The sequence below is a fragment of the Drosophila subobscura genome, chromosome A (assembly GCF_008121235.1).
Source record: "Drosophila subobscura isolate 14011-0131.10 chromosome A, UCBerk_Dsub_1.0, whole genome shotgun sequence".
Lineage (NCBI taxonomy): Eukaryota > Metazoa > Arthropoda > Insecta > Diptera > Drosophilidae > Drosophila > Drosophila subobscura.
Window position 1 is genome coordinate 2083483 of NC_048530.1, and position 22698 is coordinate 2106180.

At 42.2% G+C, this 22698-nt stretch overlaps 2 protein-coding genes across 3 annotated transcripts; one reads left to right on the plus strand and one right to left on the minus strand.

Moving 5' to 3' along the window:
- Positions 1-1841: 1841 nt before the first annotated feature.
- LOC117896423 (innexin inx1) lies at positions 1842-10007 on the minus strand. Of its 2 annotated transcripts, none has more exons than XM_034804753.1 (7): positions 9910-10007; positions 9076-9610; positions 5335-5781; positions 4080-4187; positions 3217-3372; positions 2793-3145; positions 1842-2724 (listed from the first exon to the last, which is right to left on the minus strand). In XM_034804753.1, the coding sequence occupies exons 3-7, from the start codon at positions 5581-5583 to the stop codon at positions 2502-2504; spliced, it is 1089 nt and encodes a 362-aa protein (XP_034660644.1). In that variant the 5' UTR covers positions 5584-5781; positions 9076-9610; positions 9910-10007; the 3' UTR covers positions 1842-2501. The 2 variants fall into 2 exon arrangements, with proteins under 2 accessions (XP_034660644.1, XP_034660635.1); XM_034804744.1 differs by having other exon boundaries at positions 9867-9980.
- Positions 10008-16068: 6061 nt separating this feature from the next.
- Positions 16069-16911, plus strand: LOC117901738. Its single transcript, XM_034812629.1, has one exon. It carries the CDS (start codon positions 16286-16288, stop codon positions 16739-16741), a length of 456 nt encoding a protein of 151 aa, XP_034668520.1. The 5' UTR covers positions 16069-16285; the 3' UTR covers positions 16742-16911.
- Positions 16912-22698: the final 5787 nt, after the last annotated feature.

Sequence of the window (22698 nt, forward strand, 5' to 3'; positions counted from 1 at the left end):
GGTGACACATACATATGTACATACATACATGATGGCAATGCGTGTATCCATTCTCGACTTCAATTTTTAGCGTTTGAGCAGACGTTTGGCATTTTTCTGTTGTTCTGAGATCACATACCCTTTCTTTCAAACTTGCGACTTTATGAAGCAGCTTGCCCCAAATAAAAATAAATTGATTTTTTTTGTGTATCCCCTCTATGCTCATATATTTCTTAAGTACATTTAGGACGAAAGGGATAAACGGTTATAAACATCTAAAAATGCATACATTGCTAGCAAAATTTGCAATATGTTTTGCTAGCTGCAGAGTGTGACCAGAGGTGAAAACCTCTGAAAACAGTAAATAAGAAATGAATCGAAGCAAGAAAATACTTATAGTAGGATGTGTGGCTCTTTTAATAGCGCAAGAGGAGGAAAATCAACGTAGGAAGCGCCGACAACATTGGGTAAACCCATATCTGAAGGAACGAAATAAGAAGGGTCGATTCTATATGGACGTGAGTCTACTTAATCATATAAATATGTATGAAAACTCATCTATACTCAATACCCTTTAAACATTCCGTAGTTTGAAGGGACTGTTCAAACTTAACACACTGAACGCCCCTGTGCCTTTTAAATAGGTAAACACTTTGTCCAAACAGGGGAAATAAAACTGCTTGTAAATGTTTATTGTAGACACCCATCTCCGTGTTTACGAATAAATTTGAATGGGCTCCGTTTCATTCAGCTAAACTGAGCTAATAATATTTAAGTTTCATTAATTTCTTAGTTTGCACTTAAACACCCATTGGTCAACAGAAGGTTAATCGGTCTCGGTCAATGACATATTTACTCGGTTTTTATATTCTGCTTAATATTGCCATCCAACTAAGACTCTCAGCAGTGGAACTACAATTTTCTACGATTGTAAAATACATTCGCCACAAGGTTGACCTACTCTTTTGGACATATTTTATTGAATTGTTTACAAAATTAACGATTTAAAAACGAGCAAAATAAACGGTACGTTTTTGAATGTTTTGTTACGTTATTTGACAATTTGTTGCCGTCCACCCAGTAGTATGTTCCTTTGTGTACCCTGTTTCCATTATTTAAGATAAACATTTCGTTTTCAAAGCTGCTCTTGAACATAATAATGGATTAATATTTCTACATTGTGCTTTAAACCCTTAATATGTAATTAAATCAGATAGATGAATCAATTTCCTACAAGAAGGGCTAATTTTCAAGACTCTTTTATCTGATTTTGGTTAAAGGGAATGATATGTTGAATCATTTCACCTCTTGTTGGTACGATGAACATTGTAATTTGGGAATCGGAAAAAATAATTTTACGAATGCATGGATTTTGAGACAATAAATAATGGTGCAGCTGAGTTGCAATTGTTGAGCTTTTTGAATGAATTATTTTTCTCGCCTATCTTGGTGCGTTTTTGGACATAGGAGCTGCCAACGCTGAGAAAGATGGTTAGGAAACATCGATAAATTGTCAGGGCTGGCAAATCTAATAGCAGCAAAAATCTTTTGTCAGCGATGTTTTGTTTATGTTACTGTCGCCAGAGGACGCCAGGATATTCAGCTGGTCGCGCGCCCCTAACGAAATTTTAATTTCACATTTTGTTTTTTTTTGTTTTTTTTTCGCCAGTTATAAAAAGTGTTTTATTTCATATTATATCTGCATATATGTATGTATATAAGACCTTTGCAATTTTCGCCTAAAACTACACAATAAACTTAACATAGCGCATTGTATTCTTCCTCACAAAAGAATTTGTAAAAAAAAGAAACAGCAAAAATATAATAATTTCTGTTTGCTGTACTTTTTTTGTTTGCTTTTAATTGTTAAAACGCTTCCGTGAAAACTAAAATCTATTATTATGAAAGACTCAAAAGCAATATTTATGTATTGGCTGCGAAGCGTTTGAACAATTTCACAAATTTCATGCAAAAATATCGAATTTTTGACTGATTTTGTTCATTTTTTGTTTTGTATGATTTCTATTTATAAATAAAAGCTAGTTATTAAATACGTTTCTTTTAAACATTAGGAAAAAAAAATTGATTTTTCATGCACATTTCCGTGGGAAAATCTCTTTTTTTTGTTGTTGTGGAAATTGCAAAAAAAATAATAATGAAGCAAAACAAAAAAAAAGATTTTTCTTCTTGTTTTGTTTTCTGCCAAGCGATTCGATTCGAGTTGTGATCATTGATTATAAGACGTAATATGATAGTTCCCCTCAGTGGGGCGGAAAGTAGGGCGGGGGCGTGAGGAGCCTGGGTCGGGGGATCACAGAACTAGAGAGAATTGTGTGGTGGATAGGTTTTTCCGTTCGGTTCGGTTCGTTTAGGTTCTCTTGGGTTTCAACTAATTAAAATGATTTGCGCTAAATAAAATTAATAGTCCAAAGGGGGTAGTCGGAGGCGGATTCTGCTGGATGATTCCGCGGATAGGGTGTCCAGGCGTAAGAGAAGAGGCGGCTGCTGTTGCTGCTGTTTATTTACTTGGCACGATCGTGCTTGGCCGGCTCCACCTGCTTGGCAAACTCGCTCATCACATCCTTGTAGATGACGGGATCCAGATTGCGGCCCAGCATGTAGATGAGCCACCAGTCGCCAATGTCCAGCTTGCGGGACAGCGAACGACAAATCTCCATGGGTATCATCCGGTTGCGGGCATTCAGCAGGCGCGGCCTGAACTTGGGCATAAAGATGATGCAGGCGCTGTTGCAATTCAAAACGGAAATGTAAGAAAACGAATTCGAAAATCAGTTTCTGGCCCGAGTACATACCGGAATACCATCAGGCCGAGCAGCAGGACGAGCAGAATCCAGAACCAGAACCAAATAAACACATATGTCTTCTCGTTGACAATATTCAGGGGAAGGATGCAGAGGGAGTCGTGCTTCTGCAGCGATCCGGAGGCACCATATTTGTGGAATGTGCACTTGGTCACACGGGGGAACACATAGACCATCGGATCGATGCGCTGCTCCTGCGGCACATCTGACAGCTGCATAATGTTCGTGCCGTACGAGAGGAATTCGCCATCAAAGAAGCGATTCATCAGATACATCTGCACTATGATGTTCACGCAGCAAAGCACCTCGCAGGCCCAATATCTGATTGCATACAGCTTGTGGCGCTACAAAAGAAAACAGAGATCTGTGTGATACGAGCCGTACGAGAGGGGAGACGAGCATTCAATTCACTTACCTTCACATGCTTAATCAGATAATCGAGCAGGGCATCCCGCTTGGCCTCCTTCTCCTCCCGGGTGCAGATCGTTATGTTCAGGCCCATGACAATCATGCGCATCAGGCCGCCCTCGAATTTATTCCACAGAAATTTGGGCGTATAACAGGCCATGGCCTACAAAACGATACAAATTGTACATGAATCAAAGTTAAATGTTCTCCACTTTGGAGAGTTTTAATGGCTGATTGATTAGCTTCTAAACTTCATTAACTTGTTTGGAGATGTTTGAAGACTTTTTCTATCCCAGTAATTTAATTTTTGCATTGCTTTTAATAATAATTCATTTGAATACAAATAACTGACAACTATTGCAAGTATTTTCATACCAATTTACATATTTGCTAATTTGCAAGAGCTTCTCCCTACAGCTGTGGAATTTGTGTGTTTTTTTTACAAACACATTTTATTGAAATCTGTCGAAGCAATTGACACATTGATGCTACTGTCGTTGTGGCTGTTCTGTTGCTATTTAGCAAGTCATTAATTACATTCGGTATTTCACAAGTTGGAATACTTTTGCTGCTCTGCCCTGAACATGGCACAACGCGCGCTCAAACATCTCTCCGCGTTTTGTGCAATACTTTGACCCAAGAGCCCCAGTCCCAGCTCCAACCCCAGCATAAAGCCCAGCACTCCTCTATATCTTTTTTTCACGCATGGCACGCATTCAATTGAACTTAATTGGAGCGATTGCTCGCTCGAGTTGTGTTGAGTTTGGAGAAACGAGACCACGACGACACACACACAAACGCGTTCGACGACGCGTCGGCCATTGATGATGATTACGAGTACGTCTGGCTTTGACTTGCAACTTTACTCACCTGAAAGAAGAGCACAAAGCACACCCACTGGTAGTAGGTGTAGTATTTCTTGGCATCCTCATCTCCAAAATCATTGGCCACACCGGGATGGGCCACCTCGCGACCAACCTGTAGCAAAAAAAAAACAAAACAAAAAATTGCATATTTATTTAAAAGTAAAAAAGGAAAAGGAAATCTGCACTATAAATCACTCATAGAGCTTGGGATCGATCTGATATTATTTCTGCTTACAACTTTCCCCCCAGATCGTTAGAGAATTCTGCACTTCAACTGATCTGAAAGGGACTTCGTGGTCTTAGCTTGAACTGCAACTGATTTAATTAGACAACACTCAGGACTATCACTTAGTTTTGTTAAACTTTTTCGGGTAATTTGAGTCGCCGCCTTAATTTAAGGCACTCGAATGAGAGTCGAGTCTGTGCAATGTTTTCCACGAAATTCGACAAAATTTTGTTTTGCACGAGTTGAAGCCGCTTCCTGCCCTGACATGAAATATGAGCCAAGTCTCCAAATGAGAGGCAAGAGCCGGAGAGCTCCCTGCGGGAATTCAATTTTGGTTTTTGTTTTTGTTCCCCCCCGATCGAATGTAGAAATCGGTGCGTGGCCCAAGGCATCCGAAGACGGCGAGACTACGCCCAGTTTATAATTGCTTTATAGGCTGGGCATAAATTATGTGTGTGAGTATGTCCATTTCATATTCGTACCTCCAGCCAAGGGTCGGGTCGAACGTGTCCCGCGTACAGAAAATACAACGGGAAGATCGACAGACAAACAGACAGACGGACCACAGCCAAGGCAAGCTCACTTCCATGACAGTTAGAGACGGATACTAGAGGTAAAGACTGAACAGAACTTTTGTCAGCCATCGAGGAAGACTTCCAGCCTCCCATCTATTGTGCTGAAAGCGCAAAGTGCCACTAGGGATTCAAATCAGGGATGAAGCGGCACTTGAGAACCTTCTGAAGCTTTCCAAAATTTGAAGCTACTCTTTTTATTCAGATTTAACCAACGAAGTTTTAAGGCAGCAATTAAAAAAAACGAGTATGAACGTTTGTGAGACGCTTCGTACGCGTCACCACTTTTATGCTTCCGACCTTTTATGCTTTAAGAGTTTACATACATAACTGTGACGCTTTATCCCTGTGCTTCAGGAACAATTGGAATTTTAAAAGTACGCATCGGGGTGTTAAGTGTGGGGTGTAGACTTATTTTGGAGAGTTCTAGGATATTTTTGAGTTCATGTTTGAACACCTACCTGTCTGCGAAACGCATCCGGCATGGTGAACGTGCTGTGGATCCAGCAGAACGTGTTCACCACATGCGGGGGCACACCGTTCACGATGCAGCTGATCGGCTGTCCCACATACTGGGTGGCGGTGATTATCAGGCTGCAGGTGAGCAGGAGCACCGTGGTGAATGAGTTGTGCAGCCGGAAGACGGCGTTGTCTGTCTGAATGTCCTGCCATTTGAGGTAGCTCTTCAGGCTACCCAATAGCTTATACATCTTGGCACAGTTTTTAGCTCAAAATATGTAGAGGGAGTAGGTGGTAATGTCCTTGTTGCTTATGTTTGCTGTATTCCCCGTTTTGGGGCTAGGGGCAGTGTTGGCAAGTGCGCAAAATAAAAGAGTGTTACGCAAGTGCTTCTTTCAATCGGTTCTTGTTTCTTTTCTTGTAAGTGCTCAACGTTCGATGCATATCAACTGAAAGTAGATAAACAAACAGAGTAAATATTTGTTAGTGTACGGTACGTGTGAATGTGACGGTATCTGTGAAGTACATTCCCCTGATTGAAAAAAAAAAACAGTTGCAATCTCCGATTGAAGTTTTGCCGAAATACGAGTACTCCTACTTCGAGGCAAAGCCCACGAATGTGTTCCCATGTGTACTCGTATTTTGGCATAAATCAACATCAACTAATAGAATCTTCAGACAGTTTCAATTTCAATTAAAGACATCTCCCTCACTCTCTCTTTGTTTGTCTTCGTTTCTCTGGAAATTGATGCGCCATTTAAGTAACAACAATTGCCATATGCTCCACTTGCCACTTGCCACTGGGACCGCTCCGCTCTGCTCCACTGTGGTCCGCTTCGGTCTGGTACTGTTGGGTTTCTACACTCGGGTCCTACTCTATCACGGGGGCATTGCACCTCGAGGCATGTTGGAGATTCCACCCATGTGATCTTTGTGCAACGCATTTGACCCAGGCGCCACTTCGAGACCCTCAATTATGCTAAATCGTTTCAAATTCTGTCACTTTGGCCATCGATTCTTTTGCTCCAATAAGAAACCGATCAATTTGAATGGTAAATACATATGTATATCCATATGTTCTCATCAATTTTCTGCATTTTTCCATTTATTCCTTAGTATTTACTGTGACAGGATTGCTCAGAGCTAAGAAAAGCTTTCAACAGTGTTGATGAGCCCGCAGGAGTGTTGAGCAATGGCGGAATTCTGCTGTCAGCCAGTGTAGCAGTGTTGCTCTTCAAAACGCTGCAATTTATGGTATTTCACTCGTATTTGCATTATAAAACATTCTTTATGAATCTCGAATGCATGTCGTTGCACCACCCCGTTACCCTCTCCAGCTCTTGACCACTTCCACGTTTATCGCACTTACATACTTCCCACATAAATTGCCTCATTCCCAGCCCCTGACATCCTCTCTCTCTGTTGCACCACGCTTCGCTGGCTATGGAAGCCCGCCTACAACCCCCCGTTGCCCGCTGGTAATTTTGCCTATATAATATTTCTATGCACACTACAAAATTTTCATTGCCAAGGCCATGGGGAGACCATCAACCGTTGATCGCTGCAGATTTTCTCCCTAAATTCCCTAATTTTTCGGGTTGGTCAGGCTCGGCAATTGTTTATGTGAATATTATTTACGTGCCTCAAATGAGTTTCATTTGCTTACCACTCGGTATTAATAGAGTGTACAGGGGTATATCAAACTAGGATAAATTAATACTGTATGACTGGCACAGGCACGGGTAAAACATTTGGACTGGTTCCAGAGTTTCGAAACAATATCCAAGTCGTTTCTTGATGTATTTAAGTAGCTAATTTTCCGTGTGATTTTTTTTGTAGCGGGTATTCTATAGTCGTAATACCTAACCCCACACATTCTTCTCAATTGTAGTTGCTGCTTTTTTCGGTTTTGCCAATAAAGTTTTCTGTGTGCCGCAGTCGCAGTTGCAGTCACTGTTTGAGTGTTTGAAAGCCATAACATGCTTAACCTTAACATGAATTCTCGTCAGAAAACAAATAACAGCGAACAAAAAAAAACAAAGCAAACAAGTACAGAAACACTGCAATAGTAATTGCAATTGCAATCAGAATCCAACTCTCAGTGGGAGAGTGTTTCGGACTCCGGCTTTCGGAGCAGCAGAGGCAGAAGCAGGCAGAGGCCATAATTGCATCTGACTGTACACTCGTTTTTGGTTTTTGGCTTGATTCAGTTCTGTTCGGTTGGGTTTTGGTTAGCCAAAGAGCAGCTGTTGGGCCGCAGAAAGCGGAAGTTGCCCTCTGAATGTGTGTGGTGCGCCTGTGCGACATGCTAGAGATGACAATGTGATGACCACCATCAAGAGGGGCACATGCATGTCTCGATGCACTCTAAAAAGAAGTTGATTCGCTGTTCAAACTTCGCATAAGCAAACATACACGTGTTTCTTTTTGTGATTCATCAGGTAAAACTGAATCATCGGATTCTGGTGTAGTTTAATTCAAGAATTTAAAGTTCATTGGGGTCATAATTTCATAGACAACTTTTTCTATTTTGCAGAATGATTGATAGAAGTTATAAAATCTTCTGATTTATGCCACTTACTTTAAATACTTCAGTCCCTAGTTTCTTTCAATTTTAATCTTTTTTGTTGAGTCTAGAACTACGTTAAATATTTCTGGATTCCGTCTCACGGTTCCATCTCTAGCTGTCTAGCCACAAACGTGGCAGCTGGCCAACTACGATTTCCTCTGCTGCTTTCGGCCACCAACTTTGCATGCAGGTTGAACAGGAGGAGGCCTTGTTGGTGGAGGATCGTTTGAATTGGAAAACCAAAGAATAGCGTGCACATAATAGGGTATACCATAGAGAGATATGTTTGCAGGGAGAGAGGCTTGGGTTCGGGTTCGGGTTCGGGTCTCTTCTGATTGGAGACACATGCTCAAACAATGAGCCGCCTCTGTGCCACATAAATTGACCATTTCCGTTGCAGGGGATGGGGCAGTAAGGAGGATGAGGATGATGGAGAGGGGATCAACGTGCCATAGATGTCGCCGAACCCGTTCAGGTGAAGACTTCCAACAAGACATCTAAAGGCAGGCCGATAGACGACCGGAATAAAGGCTTGAAACTGAACGAAATGATGGCATGACAAAGACGAATAAACGCATTTGAGGAGATGAACGAATGAAGGTGGAAAACTGATTAGCAGAAGGAGAAGAATAGGAGATGAGAGAAATGGGAAAATAATTACTGGAAAACAATAACGAAATATTTGACTGAAGGGAGACACTAGTAAGGAAAAAACATGGGAAAATAATGCGAGAAGGAAAGAACGAAAGAACAATTTGAGAAAAACGACAAGAAAAATATCGTATGATGAATCTATTTTGAAGAAACCTCGATAGAAAGCTTTAAGTGCACAGAACTAACACAGATATTAGTGATAGAAATCCCCGATAGAAGGTCAGGCGACCGATGGATCCGATTGAATGGCTTAATCTGGTAACCCCCTGTACACCTGAGTACCACCCCACCCCTGCTCTTGGTAGATCGCTGTTCGAGTGCAGATTACACAACAGCTTGGAGAGCTAGTAAGCTAGCTATCTCTTTCAAGCGCGTGTGTGTCGTACCGCCTAATATCTTTGGGCTTAATCGAGCTTAAGCTTTAGCTCAGCTCGAAAGCTTTGGCGAAATAATCAAGAGAACATTGTATTAAGTTGCTCTCTGGTTGCCTTGGTGTATGTGTGAAAGTGACGAAACTTACACAGAATTCCGTTGATTAATTGTGAGTGTCTCTCCACGCTCCTTCTTCTGTTGTTGCTCCTCCTTCGGCTGCTCTCGATCTCATCTATTGATTCAGTGATGCTTTGCCAACTGGTTTCTGGGTTGTATTATCTCACTGCTTGCTGTTTTTGTCACCAGCAGCTGTACTTGCATGAATGGGCTCTGTACTTTGTGTGTGTATGTGTTGTGTTGCGTTGCGTTGGATTCCTTATGGCAAAGGCAAAATCAGCTGCCAGGTGGCAGCGGCGTCGACGTCGGCGTGTCAGAAATTTGCATACGGACCAACACACACAGGCTCAATCACAGTGATGACACACACACACAAACGTATGCACGCACGCACAGTGGGCAACTTAGAACAGGTTTTGGCAGAGCAGCATCACAAAATAAAAACTTTGCAGCTCTCCTTCTTTCTCCTTGGTGTGGTTTTTGTTGTTGTTGTTGTTGTTGGCGGTGTAGTTTGGTGGTGCGTTTTGGGGCGGTTTAAAGCGCGCGTCACGTTGCAGCCGCTGCAACTAAAAAATCAGAAAGAAACGAAACTTGAAAATGCCGCGCACATAAAAACTAAAACAAAAAACTGCAGCAGCAGCGGCGGCAGAACGAACAGCAGCTGCCGCAGAGGAGTTGCAGCAGAAAGTTCTTGCTCTCGCTCTATCCTCTCTCTCTCTGTCTTTTACACTGTCACCCAAAAAACTGGAGACAGTCTAGGCCAAACAAACGCAAAATCAAACAAAATATTCAGCAACAAAAGAACAAAAAATAAAAACGTACGTAGAACAAAAAATATATGGGAAACAACGTCTCAAACACAGACCAGAATGGCAGGGCGGACGAAACAGATGCGATGCAAACGCCGCAGAAGTGAAAATGATTTTGAGTGGTGTTGTTTGGGCCGCTGCTCGGGAATGGCTTTTGTAGCAGCTGCTCGCTCTCCGTGCTGTCGAAGCGCGTGCACTTAGGGTATCAAGAGAGGGTATCAAGGTTTCCTCTATGAATTCAACCGAAATCTGTTGAGCGAGAGAGCCGAGAGAGATATGATATAAAACGAGCTGGACTCAAAATCGCGCGCGAACCGCTCAGCGCTCTCGCTCAACGCTCGAGCGCTCTCAGCAGCTCAAAAGTATAAAGCCGCGCTCTCTCGAGTGCGCTTTCACTCGCTCATCTCATCAGTTTGAGCGTGGTGCGTGTGGATTTTGAGAGAGAGAGAGAGAGCGAGTGAGCGTGAGGAGTGCGTGTACATAAACATATTGGTTTATTTAAACGAATTAAGCCTTAAATTAAAGTGATCGCTTGGAATGGGCTAAAATTGGAGCAGCAATTGACGAGGAGATACTGTATTCATCCCGCTACACCAGTGTTTGAGTTCGTACCAAAGATGTGTTTTGTCCGCTTACATTATCTTCTTCTTTTGTTTCTTTGGCTTCTTTTTCTTTTTCGTTTTCGATTACTTGACTTTTTTTCTTGCTTGGCAGCTTTTAAAAGGGCTGGCGGCATGCAGCGTTGGGAGGGGATCGTGTGGGGTTTCTTCTTTTTTGAATGCTTCGAATTTCATTTTGTTCATTTACTCATTCTTCTTGCTTTTTACTTCTCGCTTTTCTTCTGTTTTCTTTATTGTTCCAAAATTAAAACACACATTTCCTACATACATATGTAAATATGTATGTGTGTGTGTGTACGTTTTTTGTTTTTTAAGGTAAGGTTTTCGCCTTACCTCTTTCTCCCATGCTTCTACCTTGATTATTCCCATATAAGAATGCGGTAAGAGGCGGAAAAAACATGAAATTATTCTTGGGTTCTTTTGGTTAGGGGGGGGAGTCGCTCAAGAAATGCTCTCTCTCACTCTACTATGCGGGTTCTTGTAGGAGTGATCTCGTTTTGTACATATGTATGTATATGAAATAGGACCACATTATAGAAAGTCAATCAAGTTTTACCAAAATTATGATTTGGGGGAAAAAAATAAACCCACTTCAATTTCTCATGACCTTTCGGTTGCTAAATAAGTCATTGAAATATTCAAAAACTTTGTTGAAAAGAATTGTAAGATTTGAGTAAATTTTGAAATTTTTAGTAAATATCAAAAAAACTTTGAAAATGAAAAAAACACAATCGTTTGAGTCTTATCATAATTATATTTACATAAGTATTTATATTTTTTTATACATACGAAAAATTGAAAGATGAATAGAGGCACAAGATTGTCTGATATCTGATAAATGCTTGCTGTTGCAATATTCAAGATCATCCCATTGGATAAATGCCCCAGAAACGTGATTTGTCAAACCGTCCGACTGATATCGGATATGTTGCTTCTTGGCTCGTGGAGCGTGTCAGTTAGCCAGTCTGCCAGTTAGCCACTGAGTCAGTTCGTCAATCGAGTGCCAGAATTGCCACCCAATATGGCCAGGCTCTCGAATTACAATGACAGTGTCAGATGTGAGCGCTGCGCTGTCTTGCTTATTTTTTTGTTGTTTATCTTTTTACCAGTGCAACCGCATTTGAGCGGCAGCAAGCTTTGTCTTACGATTCGGGGCCCTTGTGAAATTATTCGTGGACTCCCCTCCCCACCATTTCAATAGCCATTCCCAAAATATCATGTGGTGACTTCGTGCTGCTTTTTAATGTACACACAAAAAAACGTCTTGAATTTTTCTGGATTTCGGTCTCGACTTGGCCATAAGCGAACAGCGCACTTTCGGACTTTAATCAAAAAGGCACCGAAAAAAAAGAAACAAAAATAATGTGAAAGAAGTAAGAGGAAAAAATGTTAAGTGCGTTGTCACTGCCGACATGAGAAACGCGTAAATGGGGTCCGGTCCCCGATCCAGAGCTCTGCTCGAAACCAGACTTGGCTTCTTTTGGATGGTATCGAATATGGGCCTCAAACATATGTACACAAACACGGCTTCGAGTGCGCACAAAACATGCGCATAGATACAGATAGATACAGATAGAGATACATAAACTCATGTATCACGCTTACGATCGTACAGTGAATGATCTAGGAGACAAACGAAGAAATACATACATACATATGTACATATGTATGTTCATACATAAAGGTTGATGGGCGTGATCGGAGTGAAGTCAAGAATTCTCCACAAGTGACCGCGTATCTTCGTTGTACATACATTAAATATTTAATAAATTCAATAACATATTTCGTGGTATTCTAGTATTTTGAATTTGTTCCTAAATTTCTGCCAAAAACTGGTACTGGGGTTGAGTGCATTTTTTTAGTTGTTCAGATTATGGACAGACCACTGTAGGAAATATTTTGTGTGTATGTACATATGTACATATGTATGTATCCAAAGGCATGTACATACATACAGTACGTATCTTACACACCTTTCACTCGTTAAATGTCACGTCTGTCAGATACAGTCCGTTCCCATTCTACATCATTGCCAAGACAGCCCGGTATCGGTCGGCGGTATCGATAGCCTCTCCTCTCCTCCTACCCCGTGTGGATGGGGTACGTGAGCAGTTGCACGAACTCCAGGCGTGCATTTATCTGCATTTGTGTGTGCGTGTATCTTCACCTTTTGCCATGAGCATCGCATCCTCTCATCCGCCATCTGCAGTTCAGAGAAGATTCCACTCAAAACGGCACACTCAAGGCTCGCTCTCGCTCTCTTTAACTCGCTCCTCTCACTCTCTGCAGCAGCAGCAGCTGCTCCTGTTTTGCAACTTCCTTTTTTGTCTGCTTCCTTGTTGGGTGAGGAGCAGCGAGTCGGGGGTGGGAAGTAGTACACAGCAGAGAGTGGGGGAAGTTGGTTGCAGCTTCCTTTTATGTACATAAATATGTATGTACATATGTATGTATGTACATACATATGCTTTTTGCCACCGTCAAAAAATATGGAAGCGCTTTAGAAAGAATCGAGATCAAAAGGAGACGAATATGGGGTGTACTTGAACCATAGGACCCCATCCATTGCCCCGTACAGCATCCGCCAAGTGCTAAATATAGACGATATTCACATTTGAGAGAGTTCCAACATCTGTTCTGTACGTTGAGGATCGTCAATGTCCGTCCGCAGTACTCGTCACGTAGGCAGAAGGGGCACCGATCTTGATGCTCGTTTCTAAAAATAATGCTCCCTTTCAGTGGCTCAACGGCAATTAGATCTTCAGGGATATACTATCTACATATGTACATATGGAGGGCAATTTTGAAATAATCCAAACGGATTTCTTCTTATGGACTAAAATTTAGTAAAGAACGTATTGCTGTATAGGTGAGAGAATTCGTTTATGAATCCTTCACGAAATATGCAAACACATTGTACATACATACATAAACACATATTTATGTACATACATACATACATATGTACATATGTACAATGTATCTTCATAGCTCACTTTCAACGAAAATAATCTTAATCCAGCCGCCATCACCTTCATCGGTGGTTTTGCGGTTGTAAGACGACTGGACCTTCGTCTAGAGTACATACATATGTACATAGGTTATTTAACCGATGCTCATTACACTCGAATGTGATCATTTACTACTAATTGTAAAAAATGTCTTGCCTTTGTCAAAACAGTGTTGGTAAACAGTAACGTGCCTACCCAGAAGCAAGAAACTATTGACGTTGATGAAGTCGACGATCTTCTGGACAACAAAATGCTGCAGAAACCATTGAAAACAGAAACAGGTCTGTGGTCCTGTGCATAAACTGGGACTTTGGCTTTATGCATGCTGGGGGTGTCTCTCTCAGCTTCTGCAGCTCAGCATTCTTCTGGCTTTGCTCGATTGGAATCTGGAACTATAGTCGTATAAATCAGTGGGTTAGACTGAATAATACTCCGCTTTAAATCAACCTTCATTTATTCATGTTTGGAAATTTGTTTTTTACAATATTAAAAGTCAGGAAAGTAGGCGATTCTTAATATTTTTGTTCTACTTTATACGGGCATCCATTATAGAGCTCAGTTCCAGCTAGTCTATCGGTAAGATCGGTAATCGGTAAGATTGTAACAATTTTTATTATTATTTGTATTCTATTTTTTTTTTTTTGAAAGTTACCAAAAATGGGTGTCATCAGCCAAATTGTCGATTATTTTAGTCCCCCGCCAGAACCGGAGCTCACCTATTACGAATTAATTCTGGAAATGGTAAAACAGCCATGGGACTATCTACAAACTTTATCAGCAGCATATCCGTATGGCTCGATGGCAATGCTGTGCGCTTGCACAGGTCTTATATTGTACGCTAAGGATGTAATGTGTGCCACAACTGGTGCAGAACGAGGAGGAGCACAGGGAGGAGGAGCACGGTGAGGAGGGGCACGGGGAGGAGGACGGTCAGGAGGACGAGGAGTTCGAGGATTATCAGGAGGAGTTCGAAGAGTCTGACGAGGAGTTCGAGGATTAGGAGGCGGAAGGAACCTCAGAAGATGAAGCAGATCATATTAATGAACTGGCGAATGTGTTCAACGAACTCGCTCCAATCCTTTAAATATTTATATTTTTTAGTTGTATTTTGTTCGAATTTAACAGTCGTCCAATTTTGGCAATTATATATTTACGAGAATCTTTTTGGCCAATCGAAGAATACTTTGTTCCTTTTAAACCGCTTATTTCTAGCTGATCTTTGGTTAAATTTTTAAGTGGTCGATGCTCCTTCAGATTTTTTTAAAAACTATCTTGAGAGGTCCCGCACGTACTCGACTTACCCCCTGCCTTCACTCTGCCACTTTATGGGTATTTATGGGGTGAAAACGAGCGGTTTTCTGATCACTAATCGATCCGTTACGATCACGTTCAGAGAAATATCTATGGGGTGGAAACACGGATGCACAAGTGGCCATTGCATAGCTATGACTCCACTTGAGATGGTCATAGCAGACGCTGGCATTGTGCATTCGCATTGGAATTGTGAAATGTAGTGACCAGTCCCCTGGTCACTTTGATCCAATCCCCAAGGGTCCCAGTAGCAACCTGGCTTTTAAAAGGCGTGGGCTGTCCTTTGGGTCCGATCGGTTGACAATGGCAGTGGCACTCGCTGTCGAAGAAGTTAATGGGGAACCGCGGCTATACATACATATGTATAGTAAGTTGAATGCCCTCGTTTGGGGGGCTCCATCAAAACAAGTAACGAAGAATACCGAAATTCCAATAAAGAACAAGTATGGCATGGCACAGGCTATGGCTCACATTCCGACTAGAAGATACCACGCTACCATAATGCGTCTCGAATGTCATGCCGCAGTGGCACTCGGTCCATTGCGTTACAGTTTATGGGTTTTGCCTGGGATTAAAGAATGTGACGGTGATTTAATTCTGATTATATGAATGTATTTATTTCTTCTACAATATACTCTTGTACTCCTCGAGTGCTGGGTATACAGAAAAACAGCAGCAGTGGAAAACAAAGAACCAAAAATGTTGGTCTCCCCAATGGTTCGCCTTCTCTCCTCTCTTTTTATGTGTTTTCTTCTTTTTATTCGTTTTCATTGTGTGGCATTGGATTTATTATACCTGTTGCTGGCTGCACAACAAGTTTCTGTGGGGCTGGTCACACCGATAACCAGGGGGCCAGGAAAGGACACAAGAATGAATGCCCTAGCCTTAACCCTTCATAGCCCCAACCCTAGGACTGCTTTTTCGAGCTGGATTTGGTTGTTGCTGCTTGGCAACCGGTTTTGCCCTCAAAACAAAAACCAAACAAACAAAGCAGCTCAAGCAGTGGGAGAGAGGCAGCACTGGGAGAGAGCGGCCAACCCACCATAATCCCACGGTGTGCTGACACAAGGTGCGGCACTTCCAGAGTGCCCTGCTCTGGATAGTTTCCCATATTTTGGCTAACACTAAGACCTGGAGAGAGGGAATGATGGAGTGCGGCTGGAATATATGCAAGTCCGTGCAGGTAATGCCTCACCTTGTGTGCAATACACCTTGCCAAAGCCAGCTCTCTCGCTCATTCTCTTTCAGAGCTGAGGTAGGCACGTGAAACGAACGGAAATGAAGTTGAAACAGCGCTTCAGTACACAGTTCAAACCTGGCATTTGCTGACGACGCTGACTACATTTGATTCTCCAAAAAAACGAGCGCTGCCGACTTTGTTGTTGTTGTCTCCGTCACGTCACGCCAAGCAACCCAGCGCAGCGCAGCGCACTCCCCCACCCTGCCCTGCTCAGCCACTGCCCATAGTATTGTGAAATCGAAGGCAATCGAGAATGTCATCGCTGTCCCAGTGGTGGATCGCATCGCTGCTCTGTCTCTGTCTGTGCCTGTGCCTGGTGCCCTTTGGCGAGGCCATCGAGTGTTATGTGTGCGACACGAGCGACACGGAGCATCCCTTCCAGTGCGGCGAGTGGTTCGAGCGGTACGATCAGCCGGACATCCAGCCGCAAAACTGCTCCAGCGTCCATGGGGCCCAGTTCTGTGTGAAGCATGTCGGCCGCTTCGAGGGCGGCATTGGTGCGAAGCGCTTCTGCAGCTCCAAGGATCTGGGCAACTACTGTGACTACGTGCGGAACAAGGGTGACCGCATGGACTATCGTAGCTGCATTTATACCTGCGACTCTGATGGGTGTAATGGCGCCGTTTCACAGCTGACGAGGCCCTTTGGCAACGGTAAATGGGGTGTGGCCGGCCTGATGCTTGCGCTCTGGCTCATCTGGCAACGCTGAAGCTGCGGAGAGGCGAGAGAGAGTCTCTACCAAACTGAAAGAAACAGAGAGCTAGAGAGAGAGGAGATCGCGAACAAAGAAGCTACTCTGTTTCCGCTTCTTCTACACGTTGTGCATCGTTTAGTTTTTTTTTTTTCGTAGTAGTTAAGCATGTAAATTGTAAGTTGTAATGAAGTAAAGTCGAGAGACAAACACACACAAAACATATACATAGAGAAACCCCCACAAATGTGTATTTAATTGGTTTTGGGGAACGTTTCGGCAGTGGAACACACACTTTGAGCGCAACTCAAACTTGACCAAAGCGAGAGAGAGAGAGCGAGGAACGCCTGAACTGAAAAACAACAATCGATCGATCGATGGATGAGCTCGCTTTCTATGTATGTATGTATTTATTTTCTCTTTCTCTTTTGATGCCAGCTTTAGGGACACGCTTGCGCAACTCAAAAATCACAAAATTCTGTAAGCCTTCCGCTGTTCATACCCTACTCCATACCCTCTTAAATCCATTGCCTTGGATCAAGAAGCTTCCTTTTCTTATTAAATTCTTGAAGTAAATGCACCATCAAGTGCAATTCTTTAATTTTTTTTGCAAGATACGCACAAATTCAGCATCAATTTGAAACCTTAGGTTAATCCCCTCTCAGAGGTATGTACATACATATAGAGAAGATTACCTTGGCTATTGTGACACATTTCACAAAGACTTATCGGCTTGTCTTTGAGAGATTCTGTCTGTCAATCGATTGACTGACCTCGGCAATCATCAATCGGAATTGGATTTGACATTCTTCCATTCGGCAATTGAGCTAGAGATCATTTAAGCCAGCGCAATTTGTGGCCGGTCGATTAAAAGCACAAAGAATGCAACCTGAGGCACCGTTCTGCTCCGCCCACACATACATAATCCCCATAGGCTCCATAAGGCCCCATAATTTGGATGAAAACTGCCGTGCCGGACAAACAGCCGAGCCGGACTGTTGCGTAATTGTATAAATTGAAAGCGCCTTGAGGCGCTATCATTGAGCACGCGGCATGGCCACCGATCTCTGTGACATCCACACCCAACCAACACCAGAGAAGAGAGGCAGCGAACACACAGAAAGAGGTCCAAAGATCTAGGCGATCGACAACGTAAATACTCGCATTCTAATCGCTACGCTAAGTCGATTATTTATCAGCATTTCCACTGACACAAATGCCCTCTCTCCCGCCCTCTCCTCTCCCACTGCTTCCTTATCTCGATCTGCCGTTCCCAAAGGTTTGAAAATGTGTAATGGAAACATCGGAAAAATAGTATGTGTTTATTGTTTAGCAAATATTTAAATCAATTCGAAGGTTAGTACGTACAAATTATTGAAAAGTGACATGACATATCGCTGGCAGAGTGGATAATGATAGAATTTCATGTTAAGTTTTGTCAGGGAAGTGCCTTCCACTTTTCCTATCACATGATGCAGCACTGATTTGAATACTCCAACAGATTGATCGAAATCAATGGATTAAAATTAATCAAATATATCAAAAAAATCACTGATTTAATCTATCTAATACATACATTCTGAGTTTAAAATAATATATTAAATATCGGCTTATTACATTATTACGTATTCAATTTTTTGTAGTCCAAAAAGTACATTCTCCCGATTGTGATTGTGCAATATGTGTCCATACATCGGTATATAAAAATCTATGAAGCGAAAGGTTAACAACATTTTAGCTGATGGACACAAGATGTGTAAACATCATTTTGTTGGATCGGTTTAGAGGGCATTGAGATGAGATTTGCTGATGCTGGAAACCTAGGGGGTGGAAGAGACAGACATTCATCTGTGTAATGAAATTGAAGACAGCAGAGATCTGTCAGCAGGCGGCAACTCAGGCGATGCTGAATGCTCAAGGTCACTGCCAAGCGCAACCAAAATAGCCATAAACAAAATGCAGACGAGACACAAACTCCAGACGTATGTGTACATAGACAACAGACACAGACAAGAAGCATTTGGAAAATTCTCGTAAATTTCCAACATTCGAAACGTGCCACACAGAACACACACACACACACACACACACCAGGGGAGAGTCCCATGTGAGAGAGAGAGACCCGTGCTCGTGTGGTACAACCAACCCCCGAGAAGGGACAACGACAACCCCGAAGCATAAACATTTGAACCTGAACCTGAATCTGAATTTGAATCTGAGTATTTGGAATTTCGGATGATGGGATGATGTTGGGTGTTTGTGGGTTCAGTTTTTATGAGGCTGCTGCGTCATTAGTCCGGGGGTTGATCTACTCTCAGTGCACAGAGAGCCAGAGAGACATAAACAGAGAGAGAGAGAGAGAGAGAGGGAAAATGAGAGTTTATCCTTTGTTCATGCTTCCTACTTCCTGTTCCTGCTTCCAACTTTCACTCAACTGAGTCCACGTCCAAATTCCACTCGACTCGCACTGACCTATGCTTTTTGTGGATGAAAGTTGTTGGCGTCATTTGCGGAAGCAAGGACACAAAAGTGTGACGACACAAAGGACACAAAGAACCAAAATGAAAACGACGCAGTGAAGGTTATTCACACGCAATTGTTTTTGGGGGAGTGTTGAGGGCGCTGGTAAATCCCCAAAAAAACTTGTCCAAAGGTTTGTGTCGGGGGCCGTAGCCACGGCGATCAAAGGCAACGCAATCAGAAGGATTTATTTGCCATTAACCACAGAAACATAATCGTCTCATACATCTCTGGAGAGCATAAAGAGTTTCAAAACTGGGGGCATCTTTCATCCTATCCCATTCCCTGAAACGCCATAAACCCTCTCCGCCAGAGCAATTAGTATCTGTAATTCGTCGAATCACGTGGAAGGAAGCTGCAACAAAAAAAATGTGTCAAAATTCGAATAGCAAATGAGGCGGGCCCCAGTTGAATGTTTCTAAATTGCTAATAAATCGTTATAAATTGTTACTCGTAATTGGGATGCTGTAGAGCCAGTCTGGAGGCACCTCCCACCTCCCACATACCTCCACTGCCCCGCACCTTGTGCCTTGGTGGTGTCTGCTAATCCGCACAAATTAAATGCAATTGAAATAAATTTGCATGCCAAGATTGGGATGGCTAAATGTATGCAACAAGTGTCCCAATTGCATGCAATTTATTGGCAACAAATTCCCAATCTCCCAACCCCTCCCACAGGTCAGACTCCCTCCAATATTACTCGACGTGAGGCAGCCAGCCAAAAGATCAAAAGTGTTAATTGTCGCATCAATTTGTATAATTGAAGGTAGTCCCGCTGTCTTCGCCGCTTTAATTAAATTGCCTTGGGGAATCGATCTCTATCTTTCCCTCTCCCCCTAGTGCAGATACACCCTAATCCAATCGAAAAGAGCTCAAAGTCTGCTACAAAAGACAACTTAATAGAACAAAAGACAGAACGCAATCTTGACCGATGCCCAAAAACGAGAAATCGAGGAAAAAGAACCACTTCGATCTCCAGATTCGATCTCATAAATGTGAACGGTCATTCACCAGCAGCAACAACAATCGAAAAAGCAGAAAAGAAAAAGAAAACAACTAACAAAAACAGTTTGAAGAATGCCATAGGTGAATACTCTATCCCAGAAAGAAAACTCCAGAAAACTTTGGTTCTTAAATTGTTCTAAATAAGCGATAATTATTGCATTTATATTGTAAAAACCCAGAAGTATCCTGGTTCTTGTGGAAACTTAAAAAAAAGCTATTCCATAAAACAAATTAAATTAAATCTTCAATCGAAATTTTTAAGTCGAAAATATATCCTTGTCATAGAAAAAACACACAAAAATATATTTAAATTAAAAATTCGATTTAATACGAAGCAGGGTGAAAGCAAATAAAACGAGAAGGGACGTGTGAGACGCTTCTTACGCGTCACAACTTTTATACCCGGCACTCAGTACTACAACTGCACTTTAGCGGTTATTTGTCAAATTTTACATTTTGTCTTCATCTGTCATCTACATCAACAACACTGCTCACGCCAACACGCTCCTTTAGCTCGCCACCCTCCCCTAGAAACACACACTGCAGAGTCAGGGCAGAGGCAGCGGCAGAGACGTGTCAGGGGCAGAGGCCATAAACTGCGCGAAGCAGAGTGTGCTGCTATAAGCTGCGGGACGGGGTGGGTTTGGCCACTGCAAATTAATTTCTTCATTGTGGCTATAATAATGATCCAATCGGATCCCAATTTGGTGATCTGATAGATATGGTCATTCCCTACAGAATGGCCATCTTTAGTTTTCTGCTATCTTCAAAATTGTAGATTTGGGAGGTTTTCGCCCTTTTTCGGAGACGGAAGGGGGCGTGGCTCATTTTTGAAATACACTTGTAACAGTGTGAGCATACAGAAGTATGGATGCAAAATTTGGTGGCTCTAGCTTTTATAGTCTCTGAGATCCAGGCGCTCAACAAGACGGACGGACGGACAGACTGACGGACGGACGGACGGACGGACGGACGGACAGACGGACAGACAGAAATGGCTCTATCGACTCGGCTATTGATGCTGATCAAGAATATATATACTTTATGGGGTCGGAAACGTTTCCTTCTGTGCGTTACATACAACCGTTATCCGCACAAATACAATATACCCTATTTACTCTTCGAGTACCGGGTATAATTAGATATGATTTAATTTGTAATTTATTTTAAAAGTTTTTGCATTATTACCTGATTACCTCTGGAAGATGGCGGAATACGATCTCTTTATAGATTCACAGTTTCTCTTTACAATTTCCACTATGTAATCTATTGGTCCATTGATTACAATCTACAAAATTGTTAATATACATAAGTATCAGTCATCTCTGGATAGCAAAGCGACTTCATGCTTTGCAGCAAGCTGAACACATTATTTATTATTTGATATACATATATACATATAATATGTACATATGTACATGTACATATGTATGTGGAATTCGTGGAGCTGTCTTTCTGCATTGTTGGGCATTTAAAAGCAAACGAAAGAAAGAAGTCACTTGATATGCACACAACGTTCGATTCGATTTCGATTCGATACGTACAGAGAACCCAAAAAGGAGACAGAGACTGTCTGAAGAGACAAAAGATACGATCGTAAACCTGATCGGCACTCCGTTTCCAACTCTTTTTTTGTGTTTGTTCTCATTCTTGATGGTCGATCTGTTGGCCCGCATTGGACTTGGACAGTTTCGAAAGTTGAACTTTTGCATGACCAAATGAATGAACCCAAACCCAATCCAATCCAATCCAATGCGAACCCATTCCAATTCCAATACCAATCCCAATCGAAGCCATTCCAATCCGGTTAACATTGACCGCAAACTATCAAAGCGAAATCTTGTCATCAAATCAACTTCTCAAGAGTTTCGAATCGAATGTCGAAATGTCTCGTCGACATCTCGACTTGGTGCTAAGCAGGTGTCATAACTAGCCTGCCATTACACCTCGACGCGTATGGCGCAAGAGACGTCATCGTATTTGGAAATACTTGCCAAAAGTCTGTGCAAAAATGTGCCAGACCAGAGGCTTCTCATACTAATTGGTTGTTTCACACAGCACAACAGCGATTTGTGGCTTAGGATATTTACTGGATGTACTGTACACATATTATGATTTTAAAAGGACTTCAAAAAAGGGATAGGTCTGCTTTTGGGCTTCGCATATCTTCAGGGAATATCGTAGACATAGGAAATGTTCTCTTATCTGAGTGTACAATTATCTTTTGAGCTGAGCATCGGACACCGAAGAGAAGGCCCATCCTATGTGTATTTATTTAGGCTTACACTCTATGAGAAATGATTGAGTTTCCCAGAGGCTATGATATCTCGATATGCAGCTCTTATCAGTGTAGAAAACCACAACGAATACATGGTAAAATATCTCTGAATCTTTTCATTGAAATTTCCAAAGCACACACAATCCATCCAAACAAAAAACTTCACTGGGCT

Excerpts from the sequence above, each read along its gene's own strand:
- LOC117896423 (XM_034804753.1), bottom strand. The coding sequence starts at position 5,583 with ATGTATAAGCTATTGGGTAGCCTGAAGAGCTACCTCAAATGGCAGGAC. Across the intron at positions 4,188-5,334 it reads CGGATGCGTTTCGCAGACAG|GTTGGTCGCGAGGTGGCCCA; the intron begins GTAGGTGTTCAA and ends TTTTTGCTACAG. Across the intron at positions 3,373-4,079 it reads GCTTTGTGCTCTTCTTTCAG|GCCATGGCCTGTTATACGCC; the intron begins GTGAGTAAAGTT and ends ATCGTTTTGTAG.
- LOC117901738 (XM_034812629.1), top strand. The coding sequence starts at position 16,286 with ATGTCATCGCTGTCCCAGTGGTGGATCGCATCGCTGCTCTGTCTCTGT.